Genomic DNA, 18,970 nt, shown 5'->3' with positions numbered 1-18,970 from the left:
CAAGAAGAGTTGGCCTAGAAGTCAGCTTCCTCTGAAGAGTGCAAACAGAACGTGGCTTTGTTGAGGGCGGGTCTGAATTCATGACTGGGGTCTCAGATCACAAGGGCTCCTGTATTTCGATGGTCTGTGGAGCTCATGAAACATAGCCATCCTTTCCACCTTGGAGAAAGTGGAAAAAATAAAAATTGTTCAGATGAAGATTGACCTCTAGCCCTGCTGTTTCATGGTTGCCCAGGCATAATTTAAAAGGTACTTGCAGGGTGCCTGGGTGGCTCAGTGGGTGAAGTGTCTGCCTTTGGCTCAGGTCATGATCCCAGAGTTCCAAGATCGAGTCCCTCATCGGGCTCCCTGCTCAGTGGAGAGTCTGCTTCTCCCTCTGCCCCTCACCCCGCCCCTCACCCCACTTGTGTGCCCTCTCTCATTCTCGTTCTCCCTCTTGCTCTCTCAAATAAATAAAATCTAAAAAAATAAAAAGTATTTGCCGAGGCAAATTTTGGTGTTAGTACAAAGTAAAGACATTTTAAGCTGTTTTTCTAAAATCTGAAAAAATCCGTCTGACTATTGAGTTCTAGCCTGCTTAATTAGCAGAATCGTTTGTATTGTTAATCATTTGTTCTGACATTTTGTACAGAAATATTGTCTCCATTTTAATAGGCTTAGTTCAACTTCCAAAATGATTACCTGTAATATCTCAATTCCTCTAATACACAGTGAAAAGACTTAAAACTGAATTCATTTGAAAATGTGCATTGTTCCAGAATAATACTTTTGTGGGGGGGGGGGGTCTGTCTTCAGGGTTATGTAAGCAGCTCCTACAAATTTTAAGTCACTTCTTTCTTTTTTCCTTAAGTAAAGATACACTACACTTCCCTTTGTTGAATCTTTTTCCCCCCATACGTTGGTTTTAACTTTCTTTGTAGCGGCCAATTTAAGTAAGGGCTTATATGCTATTTTGTTGTCGTTGTACTGTGTTGGCAATTATAAATCTCCTCTGAAGATAGTAAATGATAAGTAAATTCCTGGTAGTAGTAAGTACTGGATTCTGGCATCTTTCACAAGGGCTTGGAGGAGCACAAAACAACCGAGTGTCACCGGTGAAACGTGAAACGAGGCGTCTCCTGGGGCAGCTATGGTTGAACTCTTCCGCGTTAGGTTTTCTTTTTAATTGCCACGTTGCAGTTTATCCGTAGGAAACCTACAGATAAACCTCGGAAAGCCAGAGACTGTCAGACCTTGCTCCATTGTGTTCATCCATTGTGTTCACCTTTTTTTTACCTGGCCGCCCACACTCCTGTTCTTCCTCCCTTGTTCAGGAAACTTGGAATTGAAATACCAAGAGCCTCTTGCAACTGTAACCATGTGGTTTGCGGAGTATAGGGCGTGGCAGAACCAAGGTTTTGACCCCTGGTCTTTCAGGTGATGTGGAGTGTGTGCTCTTTGGTGTTTTAACTACCTAAGCACTGACTTGGTACCCAAGTCCCTCAATTCTTATAACTTTTCTGTTTCCCTGAAATGTACTCTTCAGTCTCCCAAGCACAAAAATCCTGAAACTCATCTTCTTCCTTGATGTTCAGTTTGTCGATATCCTGAAGATCCTTCCCTGTGTGCTGTGAGCCGCTCGAACTCAGATCCACATCCGTTCGTGCTGGCTGCCTTATGGACCCGCTTCCTGATTTCTCTTTCCCCACCCCGTCACACGTGGGTATGTAAGTGTCAGGAGTAAAAATTGCACCTGTTAAACGTGGCTGGTATCACACCAGGCTCGTTCTAACCATTATCTTACCGTCCTGTGAGCCTTCTGCTCCAGTTACCTTCTGTTAATCTCAGGCTCCCAGACTGTGCCTCTGAGCGGACACTGCGGTCTCAGATGCCGTCTGGTGGTTCCCAGTTCTCCCCTACACCATGGTCATTGTAGCTGATCACCACAACCCAGTTTCCTGACTCCACCCAGACCTCTCCCCAGTCACAGCCCCTGGAGGGAAGGGCTCAGGTGCCTCATCCATCCATTCTGCTGGTAGCTCTTCACACTGGACCCCCACCAGGTCTAGCCTCGGCCTGGGACTCGTCCCGGGTCTTATGCATTGACCCAGGCCCCTTCTTCTGGTGCTGTGCCCGAGGTTCTGCAGATCTGCCTAGGTGTTCAGGGAAATTGCAGAACTCAGTTCAAAAAGCAAGGTAATGGGATGCCTGGCTGGCCTCGTCAGTGGAGCGTGTGACTCCGGATCTCAGGGTTGTGAGTTTGAGCCCCATGTTGGATATAGAGATTACTTAAAAATCTTCCTTAAAAAAAAATTGTTTCGGGGGCACCTGGGTGGTTCATGGGTTAAAGCTCAGGTCATGGTCTCAGGGTCCTGGGATCGAGCCCCGCATGGGGCTCTCTGCTCAGCAGGGAGCCTGCTTCCTCCCTCTCTCTCTGCCTGCCTCTCTGCCTACTTGTGATCTCTCTGTCAAATAAATAAATAAAATCTTGAAAAAATTGTTTTCTAATTCCTAAAATTTTTTTTAAAAAGCAAGGTAAACAATGCTGTTTATGTTTATAAGTCACAAGGACTGTCACACTATAACACCTTGTGGGGGAATGAAGCAAATGACACTTCTTAGCTTTCTTGGGACATGCTGCAACCCACCCAGGTACTCATGGGAAAGTTACGGTGTCACTTTCAGTCTAAGGTACTTGCTTATCAGTGTTTGTCTTCACGTTTTGGGGGAAGGATTTTTTTTTTTTTTTGCAAAAACCTACTGAGCACACTGCCGGTGCTATTTGCTCTCACAGATACTGGTTTGGGTATAGCGTGTTTTCTTAAAGAAGTATGAATCCTGAACAGGGATTCTTTTTTTTTTTTTTTTTTTTTTAAAGATTTTATTTATTTATTTGACAGAGAGATCACAAGCAGGCAGAGAGGCAGGCAGAGAGAGAGGAGGAAGCAGGTTCCCTGCTGAGCAGAGAGCCCCACGCGGGGCTCGATCCCAGGACCCTGAGATCATGACCCGAGCCAAAGGCAGCGGCCTATCCCACTGAGCCACCCAGGCGCCCCCTGAACAGGGATTCTTAGTTTGGGCGTTAATTCAGAATTCTATAATTCTCTGCAGAGTGTATAAGTTTCTGGAAGTTCTGATTTCGCTTTGTTCTTGCCTGAATCAATACTGACTGTATTTGAGAGAGAAATTGAACAAAGTGCTACACTATTTGATTCATTAACATTACGGCTGTCCTAGACAGATGGGAAGGACCTTGCAGTAGAAAGTTTTATAGCAAGATCTATGGGCTATTTAATATTACTAATAAATATATGGACGTATTTCTTCAGTTCTCAGCTAACTCCATTTAAGGACTTTGGAGGGCCTTACCTATTAAGGATTTATTAGTAGTGTGTCTACTAATTACAGGAAGGTCTTTCTCGGGCTTCAAGAAAATATTCCTGCAGATTAGAGAAAATCTAGTCTCAGGTATCTTGCAAGCAAAGACATCAGATCTCTTGCGTGGCAGTCTTTTGCCGGTGGCAGATTTGTGGAAAGTAAGAAGACCGTTGGGGAGATCAGAAAGGAGGCCCATAGCAATGGGCCTCCCCGTGTGTTGTGAACACCCATTACTCTCTGCCACCTGTCACTTGATGTCAGGGGACTGTGCATTCAGAAGAGGAAGTGGTAGATGGTGCCCTGGCTTCATGCCCAGGCAACATCAGGACAGCGGCCACTTGCACAAATTCGCCCTTGTATGAAATGCCGGCCTGAATTGTTATGAAACCTAATGCTCGTGACAGCTTCACTCTGCTAAAACGATTCTACTCTTCGGTTATTGTTCAGGAAATAGAATGTGTTGTTTTGAGATATCCCAATCCTCTGAAATAATGGTTAATAAACTGATTTCAAGTAGAGACCTCTTGTGTCCGCTTTTTTTTTTTTTTTTTAAATTTATTTATTTGACAGAGATCACAAGTAGGCAGAGAGGCAGGCAGAGAGAGAGGAGGAAGCAGGCTCCCTGCTGAGCAGAAAGCCCCATGCGGGACTCTATCTCAGGATGCGGGATCGTGACCTGAGCCGAAGGCAGAGGCTTTAACCCACTGAGCCACCCACGTGCCCCTTGTGTCCGCTTTTTAATCGAGAACATGAACTCTCCATGGAAGGAGCTCCCTTGGCCGCTTTTGCAGAAGCCTGTTGACCTTGACACCGGGAGTGGCAGATGCCGTTGAGCACGTGCGCTGAGGTTGGGGGCTAGCCAAGCGTTCGGTGTGACGTTGCTCATAGCAACTGCAGGGGGCAAGCCTCTTGTTTTCTGATTTCTGGACGTAGAAACTGAGGCACGGAGCGGAGAGGCCTTGTTCCCAAGGCTGTGCAGTCTTGATCCTTTGCGGCCAGGATGTGAGCCGGCATTTGAGCTGGGATCAGTGGGATGCCAGACACGGTGATCCTAATTGTGGTGACTTGTCACAGGGACCACATGTTGGACAGGTGAAGCAAATGATGGCTGGTGACTTCTCAAGACTTCTGGGTTTCTCCACCTGAGTTTCTCAGGTGTAGCTTTGTGTATCGGTATTTGCCTGATTTGACTGCACGGGAGATGCCCGGGCTCTGTGTAGCCTGGTGTCTTCCAGCCCCGGGCATTATGACGTTCAGAAACATGTGGGTTCTGTCCTGTTGTCACTGAGACTGAACCCAGACGCATTTAGGGGTGAGGGTCTGGGCACTGAACACCTGCCCGGGAGTGGTAAAGATCTGTTCTCTCTGCATGCCACAAGTGCACTTTACCTCGGATGGGGCACTCGGCTGAGGCCCCCGGGTCAGTGATGCAGCTTTTTTACACAAGTGGCATAAAGCCAGGAAGGGTTGGGCTGGTGGCAAGATGGTGGACATGTCCCTGGAGAATAGCAGCAGGGCAACAAGGCGAAGAGGGGAGGCCACACCCAGACTGCAGGGAACCTGGGGACCATGACCAGGCTGGTCCTGTTTGAGGGGGACGTGGGCATCGTCAGCCGGACCCTCTTAGCTCTCCCTCCACCCCCTCCCCTGCTCCTGGCCTTCTCCTCCCCAGACTGCCTTGAGCTCAGCCTCACCTCTGTGGTCAGCTCTGGGCTTTGGTTTTTACAGGATGGGTCCACTGGTCATGGGCAGGCTGACCTTGTTCTAGAAATGCTGGTTTGGCTCCACCATGCCTCTCTGGGCCCTGCCTTTTAATCAGCAGACTAGGGGTCAGCAGGATGGCTGAGGGGACCCCATTATTTGAGGGGGGCTCGGCGTGCATCCAGGGAGAGGCTCTCGTGCAGTGACTCCCTGGGCCGCTGTGCCTGGTTCAAGTATTTGTTAATTTTAAAAAAAATTCAGCTTTATTGAAATATAATTCACACCCCATAGAATTTACCCATTTAAAGTGCACAGTTTGGGGTGTTGAGTATATTTACAGAGTTGTGCGGTCATCATCATGGTCCGTTTTAACATTTTTATCACCTCAAATGGACACCTCAGACCTGTGAGCAGTCGCTCCCCAGCCTCCCCCGCCCCAGAGCCTGGCCACCACTGATCAGCTTTCTGGCTCTGACTTTGCTTCTTCTGGACCTGGGCTATAAGGGGAGTCCTAGGACACGTGCCCTGCATCATCTGACCTCTATGACTCGCTTTCAAGGTTCACCTGTGTTGTTGCACATCTCAGTGCCGTGTTCCTTTTCGTTCTGGAGGCTGCTCTGTGGTATACCTTGGAGGTGTGCCCCGTGACCTTCTTCCGTTCCTCTGCTGATGGACGTGTGGGTGGCTTCCACTTTGGGACTAACAAATCACGCTGCTGTGAGCATTCATGCATGACCGTTTGCGTGGACGCGATTTCATTTCACTTGTGTATATGCCTAGGCGTGGAATTACCCTTTGAGGAGCGGTCAGTCTGTTTTCCGAAGCAGGTGCATCGTTTCACGTTCCCTCTGGCAGTGGAGGGATTAACTCCCATCCTCTTAATGGCAGGGTATCTAGCTGGCTATCAAGAGATGAAGATAGCATTAACAAATTATGGGAAAACATTCAGAGTAATGAAAATAGTGTGGATTAAGGCATTCCTAATGCACATCTTGAGATGGAGTCGATGGCTTTGCTTTCGATGCAGCTCTCTTGGGCTTTTGGATGTCCACCAGGCGGGAGGTTGTCCCTTAGTTACTTTCCATCATGGTGCTCTTGACCCATTTCTATCTGCTCCTGTCACATGCAGGCAGTTGGGAAGTTTCTGGTTTTGTCCTTCTCCGTGATCTTTGCCCTGGAAGGGAGGTGGAGGCAGAGCCCTGGTGGTGGCTGCCGCCCGAGGGCCTGCAGGTGTGAGTGTGAGTGTGAGTGAAGGTAGGTGTTGGTGGGAGGCTTTAGTGTTGGGTCCGCATCCTGGAGGAGGCACTGCTGTCTGGTTGAATGGTGACCACTTGGTGGTGACAGAGACACTGTGGGGCCCCCTTGTCCTTTTTATACTGTGTTTTGACTCTGTGTAACATTCTAAAGTAGAAATTTGAAGGGATGCAAGCTTATTATAAGGATATCAATCATCAGAAAGGAAGGCTCTCCAAACCCCCCTTTTGGGAAAGCTAAGGGAAGGAGGATGATATTGACAAAAACATGGCCATGTTTATCCTCATGACCTTGGGTCTCAAGTCTGAGATTTCAACCAGATTCCGTTAAGTTTCTAAACCTCAGGTGCTCTGGCTTTTGGATATTCAGGCCAGATTTCCCGTAGAAGATGTGCAGGGATTTTATTTCCTGTGAGTTCGTAGGTACTTGCTGAGAAACAATTCCTTGTTGGCACTTTTCAGGGGAAAGACAAGCAGTGTTCTTAGGTTGCTCATGGTCCCCGTATTAGCAAGCATATCTCAGTACATGGTATTTTCTCATTAAATATACTTTTAAAAAATGAGATCTTTGCCATCTTTACTTAGTGATCTATTATTTTTTTCCAGTCTGTTCTCTTTCAGGCCTTCTGCCTCTTTTTCATCCTTCCAGTATTTCCAGTAGAGTTTTCTGCCATTTCTAGAGATTTCCTTGGCAGGGGGGTGGGGTTGGCATCCGGGGGCAGGGTAGGAGCTCATTATTCCATGTTCTGATTTGTTGTGCTTTGTCTCTGGCATTTTCTTTCACCTGAGTGGTATGTTATCTCCTAGTTCTTGTACCACAACTTTGAGTCAAGCAGGTCTCTTGTGCCTTTGTGGATATTTAGCCACACTGACTTTTGGTTTCAATCTGGACTCATTCCGATTCTATTTGTTCACTGAATTAAATAAATGCTTTGAGGTTGTGTCTCTTCTTACTTGATACTTGGAAATGAGGGGCCTGCAAAAAATATCATGCTTACAGCTAGGATCCATAAAACTATTTTGACTCCGGTTTTCAACTCTGAGATGTACACATACTTGGCTCAAATATGCCTTTTTCATTTCACTTAAGAGCAGCCAAGGAATTACTGTCATTCAGTTTAAGGCTGTTCCAAAGCAGCCAGTAAATGCAAAACATTGATTTACAGCTCAGCCTTGGGAGTTGGGTTGTTGATGACCGACGCAGGGTGCTGATGATGTGATCTCAGCAGCATGGAAGGACAGCTGGGGCTCATCCCATTAGCAAATGATTTGTAAGCAGCTACTGGTGCCAGACATGAGGACTCGGAGGTTTCCGTGAGATGAAACCGAAGTCCTCGCAGATGAGTCCAGTATGAGGATAGCGGCACACCCCCGACTGCAGTGGTATGGTGATTCGGTCCTGCCCTCCTTCCCACCAACCCACATGCAGCCCCAGAGCCTCATCGTGGTGCCCCAGGAAATCAGCACTTCCACTCTGGAGCGGAATGTTCTGCCAGTCCTGGTTCCTCCGCAGGGATGAGACAGACGAGATTAGAGCCTGGTGTGGAGAGGGACAGGAGAGGTTCTGTCCAAGGTGCTGTGGGAAAGAAGGGAGCCCCAGCCAGGCTAGGCATGGTGGGGGAGGCTTGGAAGAGGGGTGACATGGAGGAGTGCAGGATGGACCCCGGGACTGTTCACTGAGTGTGGAACCCAGCGAGGTGGGAGAGGGGACGGGAAACTGGGTCCGCCCAATGTGGCTGGAGTCAGCATGGTGGGAGAAGTAGCCGGGGCCCCTCAGGAAAGCCGTTGCAGGGAAACCACAGTAAGATTATTCTTCATCCTAGAAGTGACCAGGAACAAACAGAATTCGAGGCAGCGCATGATCTGGTCAGATGATGTCACTGGTAACAGGAACACAGCCGACAGTGAAGTATTTGAGTCGCTTGCTCAGTACCAAGAGCTGTGCTAAATCCTTTCGGTGCATTCTCTTGCTGTGATCTCACCACTGTTCTGAGGCGTGGGTGTTATCATCCTTATTTTATAGATGATGAAGCTGAGGGCTATGATGTGGAGTAACCAGAGTTGGGTAGGGTTGTTTGCATTGGGAAGCAGAGTGGGTTCAAGTCCATCAACGTCTATGCTGTTTAGACTTGAGCCGTGTCCCCTAAAAGATCCTAGTTGATCCCAGTTTGGGAAACACCAGCCCAAGCAACCAGAATTTCATCTCTGAAAGTGTCTTTCAAGTCGAAGTTATTAGTGCCAAGAAAATTTGACTTTAAAACTGGTGGGGAAAAAAATTTTTAATCATTAAAATTAAAACTCAACATTAAAAAATGTTCCTTGGACTCCAATTTGAGAATGATTAGATTCCTGCCATGGGACACTGGGGGCAGACGAACTAATTAGGAAGAAGTTGTGGGGGGTCTAGGATGAAAAATGTAGGTTTGGGGGGAGGAAGTGGAGAGCAGATGGATTCTAGGCAATGTTGCTCATCTAATCTAGGACTTAAAAGAAGATGTTGTGGCCAGCAGTGGGCAGGGATCTTAGACTAGAGTTTCAAGCTTGGGGAGCTGGTGATGGTGTCATTACTGAGAAAGGGGAAAGGGGATAGGCACAGGGTAAGATATTTTTGGTTTTGAGTGTGGAGGTGTGTGCATAAAGACGCTTTTGAAACACCAAGATAGTTTGGAATTACAGAATAATGGCGATTCTATACAAGAGTTCAAGTTCATGCTGTCAGGGTCTAGGCTTCTGACTCAGAAGGAAGGGATCAGAAAGGAACACTTAGAATTAGAACAAGGGCCGGGACATGGGGACCAGGAATAAGGAACCTCAGAAGTGAAAGCTGGTGAACCAGTTGTGTCACACGCATGGGGTGAGGAATTGGGGCCCGTGGGCATTTATCCCATCCATGCCTCGCTTTGTGGTCTCTCTCAGCTGAAACTTACCATGCTTAATACAGGTGGATCGGAGAAGCCCTTACTGCTGCTAATAGCTGGTGACTCTTGGGGGGAAGGGGTGCACTATGTCATGTTGTGGCCAGCCCCCCTGACTCCCAGCTCTCAGTGACCATGTATGCCCTTAGGACAAGCCTAGGAGGAAGTGACCTACTTAACTGAAAATCTGCCTCGGCCTGTCGTTTAGCTGCAGCCTCAGGAGACTCTGCAGAAAGTCGATGGGCCACAGAAATGTCGAGTCCACTAGATGGGTCCACTGACATCTCATCAAAAGCCAAATCATACACACCTAGTCTCCCAGGGTGTGGGGGAAATGACAACAGTGCCTCACTTTCAGCTCCCACCTGTCAGATTTAACATCTCAGTTACATGGCCCAGGGGGTTAAAATCATCTTTATATCAATGTTCTGCTACTTAAGCCTACCTGCTGAGTTTGCTAGATAACAGACACCGAATACAGATAAAAGATTGATATTTTCTATTTCAAAGACAAACTGGTTTGTGGGATTAAGCCATTTAAATTGCCATCAGGTTTTCAGGGCCTCTGGGTACAAAACCAAAATAAGGCAAAGGGCTGGAGAGAGAGACAGGGCATTAGTGATGGCTGACGGTGTGTACCACACACACTGATGATATTCCCTCATTTGATTCCCAGGCAGGGGATGAAACAGTATTGCTCATTGTTTTGAGGATGAAGTCACAGTGGATCAGAGAGGTTAGGAAACCTGCACAATGGCACACAGCACAGCTAGCACTGAATTCCTTGGGATTGTGGAAAAGCACACGTGTTAGAGTCAGACCTAAAGGGATCCCAGTTCAGAGATAGCCTTTTGAATTCATTTATTTACCCTCTCCAGTTCCCTCATTTGCCATTGGTGTCAGACTGTGAGCTGGATCCCGGGCATACAACAGTGATTTAAATGGCTCGTCCTTCCAAGAGCTTAGGGATCCCCAAGAGATCAGAAACATAAATGGGTAATCTCCACCTGGGTGGCTAGAACAGAGGCAATTCCCTGAGTATGGTGGGCACTAGCCACGTGGAAGGGAAGAGCAGATACAAAGGCAAGGCCATGCAGGGCACCTGCTAAGTGGGAAGTGTCTGAGGCAGGGTGCCCTGCAGTGACACTTGGCCTCTGACCTGAAGGAACTGGGGCCCGCAGAAGCAGCTACGGTGGGGGCAGACATTTCTCTTCCTACTCATAAACAGTTCATGTCAAGCATGACACTGCAATTGTTTTTCTAGAGAAGCAGAAGAAATCTCAGTACGAAACCCAATTCAATGAGTCCAACCTCCTAGAAACCCCGTGGGAAAGCAATGTTCAGTCCCTTCTAGGAATCATCGCTACCAACACTGTTGTCCTTCAAATGGAGGGTTTCCTTCTGCCTTCCAGTGCACCAGCAACACCCCACCGAGAGTATGGGCGATGACGCACACAGCCCAGTGAGGATAGGAGGTCCCGGCAGGTCTGCCCCTGAGCAGTAGACCTTAACCACGGAGCACAAATCTGTCTGATGATACTGTGGAGTTTACAGGCCAACTGATAGGATTAAGAGTCTGAGAATCTAAAACACCAGGAAGCTAATCTGTGGACAGTGCATCTGCCCGTGGAGACGCAGAACCATGCCACACAGTGAGCAATGCCAAGAGCAACCAAGCTGCTGCCCGCCCGTGAGTGAGGCCTGGGTGATACACCAGCCCTGGCCTCTGCTGGTGGACATCAGAGAAAAAAGTTACCTCTCAGAGCCGGCTGGTGCAGTCGGAAGGAAAGCCTAACACACTCACACACAGTAAAGAGCATGCTGGTTTGTGCTAGTTAAGGAAATGGAGAGGAAACGAAGATCTTAAATTGGAATTTATAAGCAACATTCAGGAATTGTGATTTTTATAGAAGAATGATGTGCATCTCATCTTTTAAATGTTAGACTACGTGACTTTTTTATTCATAAAAGAAGTTTTCGGGAAAATCTGACAAAAGTCACACTCGTGGCTCCAGCTGTGGTAGGGGGCATCTTGCAAAGCTCTCTTGCGTACATCACAGGACGTTCACGCCCCATAAGCCAGTCTTTCCACCTTGAAGAATTGAGTGTCAAGAAAAAGATCACTTGAGGCAAATATTTTTTTTCAAATATACTAAATTACAATCAATTTATACTATGCGTGTAGTATAATCCTATGTTTTATTTTTAAAATGTGTGCACACAGAAACACACACCAGTAACCATGTGACAGATACACACCGGCAACTGTACTCCTGGGCATTCATTCTATCTAAATGAAAACTTAGGTTTGCACAAAAACGTACATACACGTGTTCATAGCCATGCTATGTATTTAAGGCAAAAGCTGGAAAAAGTGACTCCCAGAAGGTTACATGGGGTATGATCCCATTTATATCATATTCTTGAAATGACAAAATTAGAGAGAACGGAGGACAGATTGATGGTTGCCAGAAGTTAGGAAGGGAGTAGGGCTGAGACAGTATTGGGATTGGCTTTAAACAGGCCACATGCTGAGTCCCGGGCTGATGGAAAGGTTCTGTATCTCAACTCTGTGTCCAGAGCCTCGTTGTGCTATTGTGCCTGGTTTTGTGGGATGTTGTCACTGAGAAAAAGCAGATAAAGGGTATCTGGAATCATTCTGTATGACTGCTCACAAACACATGCGGAGCTGTAATGACCTCAAAACAAAAAGTTTAATTACAAAAAAGTTTAAAAATGCATGCAGAAAATCTGAAAGAAAATATATCAGAACTCCAATAATGGATCACGAGCTTGTAGATATTTTGGACCTTCTTTATACTTTTCTATCTTTCCCATTTTCTCAAAGTTCAAAACATTTCTAACCTTAAAAAAAAAAAAGAAAAAACAACAGTCCAATCAAAATCACTATCAGTGAACATATCTGGATACACCGAATTGATTCGATTCACTTTAAAAATGAGTATGGTAGAGCTACTTTCACAACATCCCAGAAGCCGATATTTGGTTTCCGTGACTGCTCATCGCAGCCACAGGGGAGGAGGCGGAAGCCTTCGCCTCTGTAATGGATCATAGTAGCCATCATGAATTCATGGGCCAATAAACGAATAAAGATGGAAATTAAATTGAGAGAGGCATCCTCAGAAATGAAGTTGAATCCAGAGAAAATCCAAACAGGGCCAGCCGGATTTGTGCAAAGGGGTCAAAATAGAAAGTGTACATCAGTTTTTCATCAAATAACGTACAGGCTCAGATGGTCCTAAAAACCATAGAACTAACTCTGCACCCCTTCCTTTTGCTCACTCCCTACTTCATCCATCTGGTCTCTGGGCTCATGTCTAAGAATTCTGGGCTTATCTGTCTATGCAAAGATGATTGGTGCATTTCCTTTTGGATGTTCTGCATTCTTCCTTGCACGATTCCCCCTTCATAGGAATAGATACCTTGTATTCAGTCTTCATTTGTGTCACTCTGACTTTTACCTGCATCATTTTGTTTAGTTTTCATGATGAGTCTGAGTTATTGTTATTAACATTCTTATTTTGCTAGTGGGAGAAAAAAAAAATCACAGGCCAGAGCAGGTGTAAGTACCTTGCCCATTTCCCCTAAGCTCTTAGAGGCGTAGATCTAGGAGAAATGAATCCTGCCAGATCTGCCTCCAGTCCCCCAAGGCCATGTTTTGGTCATTACTCCTAATCTACCTCTCCTTATACATTGCACCCAGTTTGAAACCCAGGACCGTTTATTCCATGCTTCTTGAGTCTGTATGGCGGGCCAAGACTGGCTCTGGGGAGCAAGGTAGGCATGCATCTTGCCCTCGTAGACTTTTCGAACCATGGTTCACAACCCATATTGGGTGTGAAGTTGGTTCAGAGAGTCACAGACAGCGTTTAAAAGAAACAGAGTAGAAAATACCAAGATGCACCAGACATCAGACAAGTATTTTTATGAAACTGTGTGTATGGTAGTTGACAGGATAAAACATTTCTCTCTCTCTCTCTTTTTTTTTTAAGATTTTATTTATTTATTTGAGAGACAGAGATCACAAATAGGCAGAGAGGCAGGCAGAGAGAGAGAGGGAAGCAGGCTCCCTGCTGAGCAGAGAGCCCGATGCGGGGCTTCATCCCAGAACCCTGAGATCATGACCTGAGCTGAAGGCAGAGGCTTAACCCACTGAGCCACCCAGGCGTCCCAGGATAAAACATTTCTAACTGTAGGTTGTGGTCAAATGAGATGAAGGGGACTGACCTGGGGTCCCAGAGTGGGGGACCCAGAGATGGTTTTTAAGCAAGAAAGATAATGGATTAGATAAACAGTTATAGGCTGTCCTAGGATCTAAGAAGATGGTACACACAGCAGAATAAGGAAGAAACTGGTATGGTATCCTTCTCCGCACTGACATCTCCCGGAGAGGGTCACCTTGGGGCTGAGATCTCAAGGAGAAGCGATGCTTGTGGCCCAGACTCGGGACAGCTGCCCTGGGCAGGGTAGGAACAAAGTAGAAAGAACTGGACCATAGTATCTGACCATAATACAGTACAAGTAGAAAATAGTAACACAGATAAAAGCCAACCCCAATGCCAAGACACCATCCTCATCCTCACCACCATCATCCTCTTAACTCATGTCAAATAAGGAAGAACAAAAACTAAATTGCAGAATATCATCATGCTGACCTTTGGTTAACCTCTCTTATAATGTTTTTCTTTGTTTCTAAATTTTTTTTAATATTTTGTGAAAGGTTTTGTTTATAGGCATTGGCTCATTCACATCATTTTTTTTTTTTTCTGGTGTCTACCTAGACCTCTGACTCATTGGTCTTTCTAGACCATGCTGTCTCAACATGGCACTCTTGACATTTGGACTGAATAATTCTATGATGTGTACCAGCATTTCTGGCCCTTCCCGACCTGATGCCAATAGCACCTTCCTCTTTCCCCTGGTTCCAATGACCAGAAATGTTTACAGACATTGCCCCAGGTCCAGGGAGCAGAGCAGGGGCACTGACCTGAGAACATTCTAGCAGAAATTCTAGGATACAGTGAGAGGAGGTTGCCCAGATTGAGAACACCCTCTGTCCCATCTGTCCATCAGGGGAGGACATGATAGGGTCACTTTCTTTTTCCTTTCTCTCCAATTGGAAAAGTTAGGACTGGGGCTTCTAATGACTTGTAATAAGAGAAATCTTGTGTATGTCTAAAACTGTTTGTTATAGAAACTCTAGCCTACATGTGGTGGGAGTTTCCTTGTGATATAGGTGCTGTCCTTTCCTAAGGTTAAACATAAAAGTGGATTGACAGTGGTTCAGCTATTTTTTATTTAATTAATTGACTCCACACCTTTTGAGCTCATGTAGAAGTGAACCCAGCATTAGACAAGTCTTCCAAGTCATTTTTCCAATACTGTTGATTGGCTTCCTTTGTTCCGCGCCCATGCTTAATCCAGTCCGTCTTGTGATCAGTGGCTTGTATTTCTGTAACAGGAGCTGTTTGTTCTGAGGCTGCGTTTTCTCTAAATTGGTTTCCTGTGTATTAATCTTCCATATTTTCCTCCACTCCTTAACCTTACCACCTTTCTCCTAGTATATGCTCCGTTAAAGTAACTCCATTTTTTTTTTTTTCCTGAGTTGGGTTTTATGGAATATATTTTGTTACTGTATTTTGGCAGCTGTTCCCCCAAAAATTCCTGTAAAAAGAATTCCATTCTTTAAACCTAGAGTTTTCCTGCCATGTGGGATTAATTTTGTGTAACTAATATCCTGTTAATTGTTGCACATACCAATGACTTTTGATGCTTTGAGGGACTCTCCTTAATTCTTGAATAAGGTTGTGGGTCTCTGTAATCCTTTGAAATCTTTCTAAATTAAATCAGGTGCTTATTCAACCACTACACATTAACACACTGAATGCAGGGGGCTGGTTCCATCTCTTGCTTCCGTAGGGTTTCTGCTTCGATATGACCCTATCAGTGAGGCTGTCCTCATATCTGGTATAAAGTAACCCCACTTGGTACTTAATCCCTTTACTCTCATTCATGTCTTCATGAACATTCATCACCATCCGTGCTAGATATTTATTTGTGTATTTGATTGTATTTTCTTCCCCTTGTTGGAATGTAAGCTATATTTCCAATGCTTAGACCATGTCAGTAAATATTGGCGTGAATGAATGGATTTCCTTAGTTTATCAGATATGTACTTAGCACCTGCAGTACACCATGCACCATTCTAGAATTTTTACACATATTAACCCATCTCTGAAGGGACGGTTATCCTTGCCTTGCCTTCACCAACACATTTTCTCTACTATTCTACTTTTCTGGAGATGATTGTCTTTTGAGCAGCTCCTGTCCTCTGTCTTGGCATAATGTTTCTGTCTTTTCTGCTCATGGTCTCTTGCTTATGTAACTATTTCCTTCGATCATGATTCTGTCTCTTTGAGGCCATGGGAAGGATTGGTTCCTGTTCTCTGGATTTGCCCACTCCCAAAATGGGCACGTGGCCACGTCTGACACACAGTGCGCTCCTGAAAACCTGAAGTCAAGTGTACGAAGGTGGGGAACTCTGCCGTGTATAGCCATCCCCTTCGGTGCTGTGTGCCCAGCTCTGGACTTCAGTCCACACGTTGTCTTATATTCCCAGCACATTGAAAAAGACCAGTGTTTACATATGACATAAATATTTGTGTGTGTGTGTGTATAATTTTTTAGTCTCTCGGTGTTGTAGGCCGTGCGTGATTATTTCCAAAAGTCAGAATCAATGTAAATACAGAGGACAATTTTAGTATTCTAAATTATTTCTATCCTCAAATTCTGGAATTCTCCATGTACTCAGGGACATTCAGTAGGAAGAGTTGTTTCCATGTTGGGAAGGACTTGCTGATGGTGAGTCTTGGGGGGGCCTGAGCAGGAGACAGTCGGGGTGCCTTATTGTCTTTCCTACAAGAACCTTTTCCTGGGAACCTGGGCAACCATTGCGCCCACTGTGTTGGCTGGAGTTTTGAGCAAGCAGTGTGAGAAGAGTCTCCCAGTGTGTGCTAGGAGCAGGGAGGGGACGCAGGACTCTTCTCTGCACTCCTTGGCTGGCTGGGAGTTTGCGGGGCCAAACTTCTGCTTCTGCCACCCCCCCAACCCCTACAGTCACTGCAGATAGAAGACCCAAGTACCAGCCCAGGGGTTAGTGTTTCCAGAAAACCTGCTTGTGGCGCCTGGGTGGCTCAGTCAGTTAGGCATCTGCCCTTGGCTCAGGATGTGGTGTCATGGTCCTGGGATCGGGCCCTGCATCGGGCTCCCTGCTCAGCGGGACGTCTGCTTCTCCCTCCTTCTCTGCCTTTCTCCCCTGCTCATGCTCTCTCTCTCTCAAGTGAATGTATAAAACATAAAAAAAGAAAAAACTGCCTGGGTTGGCATCACTGGCATGTAGCAAGCTGGGAAAGAACAGAGAGTGTCAGCTGCTCACTTCTGGGGTTTCCCAGATTGCCCCAAGACAATTTCCACTCTTGGCCTAAATCTGTTTCTTTAATTTTCTTCCCCGGTGTTTGAGTTAGAATGGAAGGTCAGTGTCTTAAAAGTGCATCCACACTCTTGAATGTTCCAGCGCATTGTTTTCCCTCAATACTTGTTCTTGGCTGTGGTACCCCCCACCCTGCACTCCCAGGCCTGTCCTACCCTTTGGGTCCTTACGTGGCGGGGTTGGCTGCCTCGCCGGGACTGGCGCATCTCCTGATGGATGTCCGCGCCCAGGGCGCAGCTGGGGAGCATGGCCGGCCTTGAGAAGAGACAGTCGGCTCTCTGCCCTCGGGTTGAGCAGCTTCCTGAGACTGGTTTTGGCCGACTCTTGTGGTTCATGTGGCAGAAATGCCACTGCTGAAGTTTTATTTTTTCTCTAGAAAAATAAAACATGCCGTTTTTCATAACTTCTCAAAACCATTGGATTGGTACTTTGGCTTCCCTTAGTGTGTCATTCTCTTTTGCAATAACATACTGTTTGTTGCCATGTAGGCAAGTGGTCGATATTTAAAAACAGAATTCCCCAATCAGGAAGTTCTGCAGATACTGTTCCAGAAAGTCGTCGTGTGTGTGCGCACAAGAGAAGGACGTGTGCATGTGAAGATTGAGCATTTTCCATGTTCTTCAGGTCCTCTCTATATCTTTGTGTTCTTTAGAGATGAACGTTGGAAAAGTGTAAAATGAATAATTATGGAGTAAACTCTGTCATCAAATGATTTTAATATGTACATGAATTTGCATGCAAAGCTGGCCAAAATTTGCTTAACAGGTGGAGCTGACTTAGTATGGTGGATCCTCTACCAAATCAGTAGTGACAAAAAAGCACTGAGTAGATTTTAGAAATACATGCAGATTGAGTGATCAGTCTTAGCCGCATCTGAGTTCGTCATGTTCATGCTAACACACGTATGTGGTCCTCATCAGTGGTCTTTGGAATGTTAACGAAGACAGGTGCCAAGCAAGCAAACTGATGTTATTTTAAATCCAAGAAGGGATTTAAGGATATTTTTAACATATTCCTGTGACAGTGTGTTCCAGCCTTTGAACAGAGGCATATGTGAACAACTAGGACTCTGTGGTGAATGGACGAGCTGTTGTGACGAAGCTTTGAAATATATTGTATGATCCCGTGTGAGACATGACACAACGAAGCCAAACTACTTTCTTAAAGTTTGGTTAGCCAGTTTCTAAACTGTTACCGATTTATAGCAATTGGAGAAATACGTGGGGAAGTGAACCGCAAATTTATGATTTCTGCGATTCCCAAGGGATGGCTAATGCTTGAACTCATGTCTTTGAGGAGTATTTAATGGCAGTCGTCAAATAATCGCTTCCTTTGAAAGTAGGTAAGTGGCACAGAGAAAATGAAGACGTTCTCTGCAGTAACACTCCTTATTGGCCAGTTCAGGATATTTTGTTGCTGAAATTGTGCTGAGATTGTACTTTAAAGTGGGAAATGTCTGGGGATACTGTCCACTGCTGATTGCTAAACAACTGAATTCATTCTGCCCATCAGGTGTTCACGTACAAGCAGAGCACAATTACGCAGCAGAAGGTGACCGCTATGCACCCCATGAATGAGGAGGGCGTGGATGACATGGCCACTTTGACGGAGCTCCACGGGGGATCCATCATGCATAACTTATACCAACGATATAAGAGAAATCAAATATATGTAAGTTCCACTTGAATTCTCTATAAAAATCCCTCAAGTCTGAGTGAATGTTAATTTTTGTTTTCAAAGGGTATTTCCTGCCTTTTGAGAGCCTGTCCAGTTCACCGAAGTAAACCTGTGTTTTCCGGAGTTTTGCCAAATTAGAAACGTGGCCCAATAAATCATGTTCGCATGGTTATTGCCTTGATTTTATTAGAGGGGAATACTTTCATTGAAGGGCGATTTTACCTCTTCTGGTGAGTGCATTCTGTTTTTGTTAAGTGTTCTGTTCTACAAAGAAGTCACCAGAAAGGTTGTCTTCCTCAGTTCAGGGTGGGGGAGGGGTGGGAGGGGGAATGTGGATTTGCAAGTAATAGTACCTTGAGGTCCAGCTTTTGTCTCCTTTTCTTGATTTTTCTCCTTTTATGGATGTTCACATTTTTTTCTGGCTCTGAAGCCCCTCCAGGGGAATATTTGGATTCATGGAACCCATCTTTTTTATTTATAGGATTGCTATTTCGAAGGGATACATGGCCAGAAAAAGCAGGCATGCACATTTTTCTCTCAACTTTTGTGAAATAGGA

General features: G+C 45.7%; 1 protein-coding gene across 1 annotated transcript in view; it reads left to right on the top strand.

Moving 5' to 3' along the window:
* Positions 1-18,970, top strand: part of LOC111153425 (myosin X) — a 224,047-nt gene that overhangs the window by 70,102 nt on the left and 134,975 nt on the right. Inside the window, exon 3 of the mRNA XM_022512435.1 lies at positions 18,249-18,407. Coding sequence (XP_022368143.1) covers positions 18,249-18,407 — 159 coding nt within the window. The remainder of the gene's footprint in view (positions 1-18,248; positions 18,408-18,970) is intronic.

Source organism: Enhydra lutris, unplaced genomic scaffold (genome assembly GCF_002288905.1).
Source record: "Enhydra lutris kenyoni isolate GAN:26980312 unplaced genomic scaffold, ASM228890v2 scaffoldscaffold32, whole genome shotgun sequence".
Classification (NCBI taxonomy): Eukaryota; Metazoa; Chordata; class Mammalia; order Carnivora; family Mustelidae; genus Enhydra; species Enhydra lutris.
The sequence above is the reverse complement of the archived record's forward strand: the minus strand, read 5'-3'. Positions and strand labels throughout refer to the sequence as shown.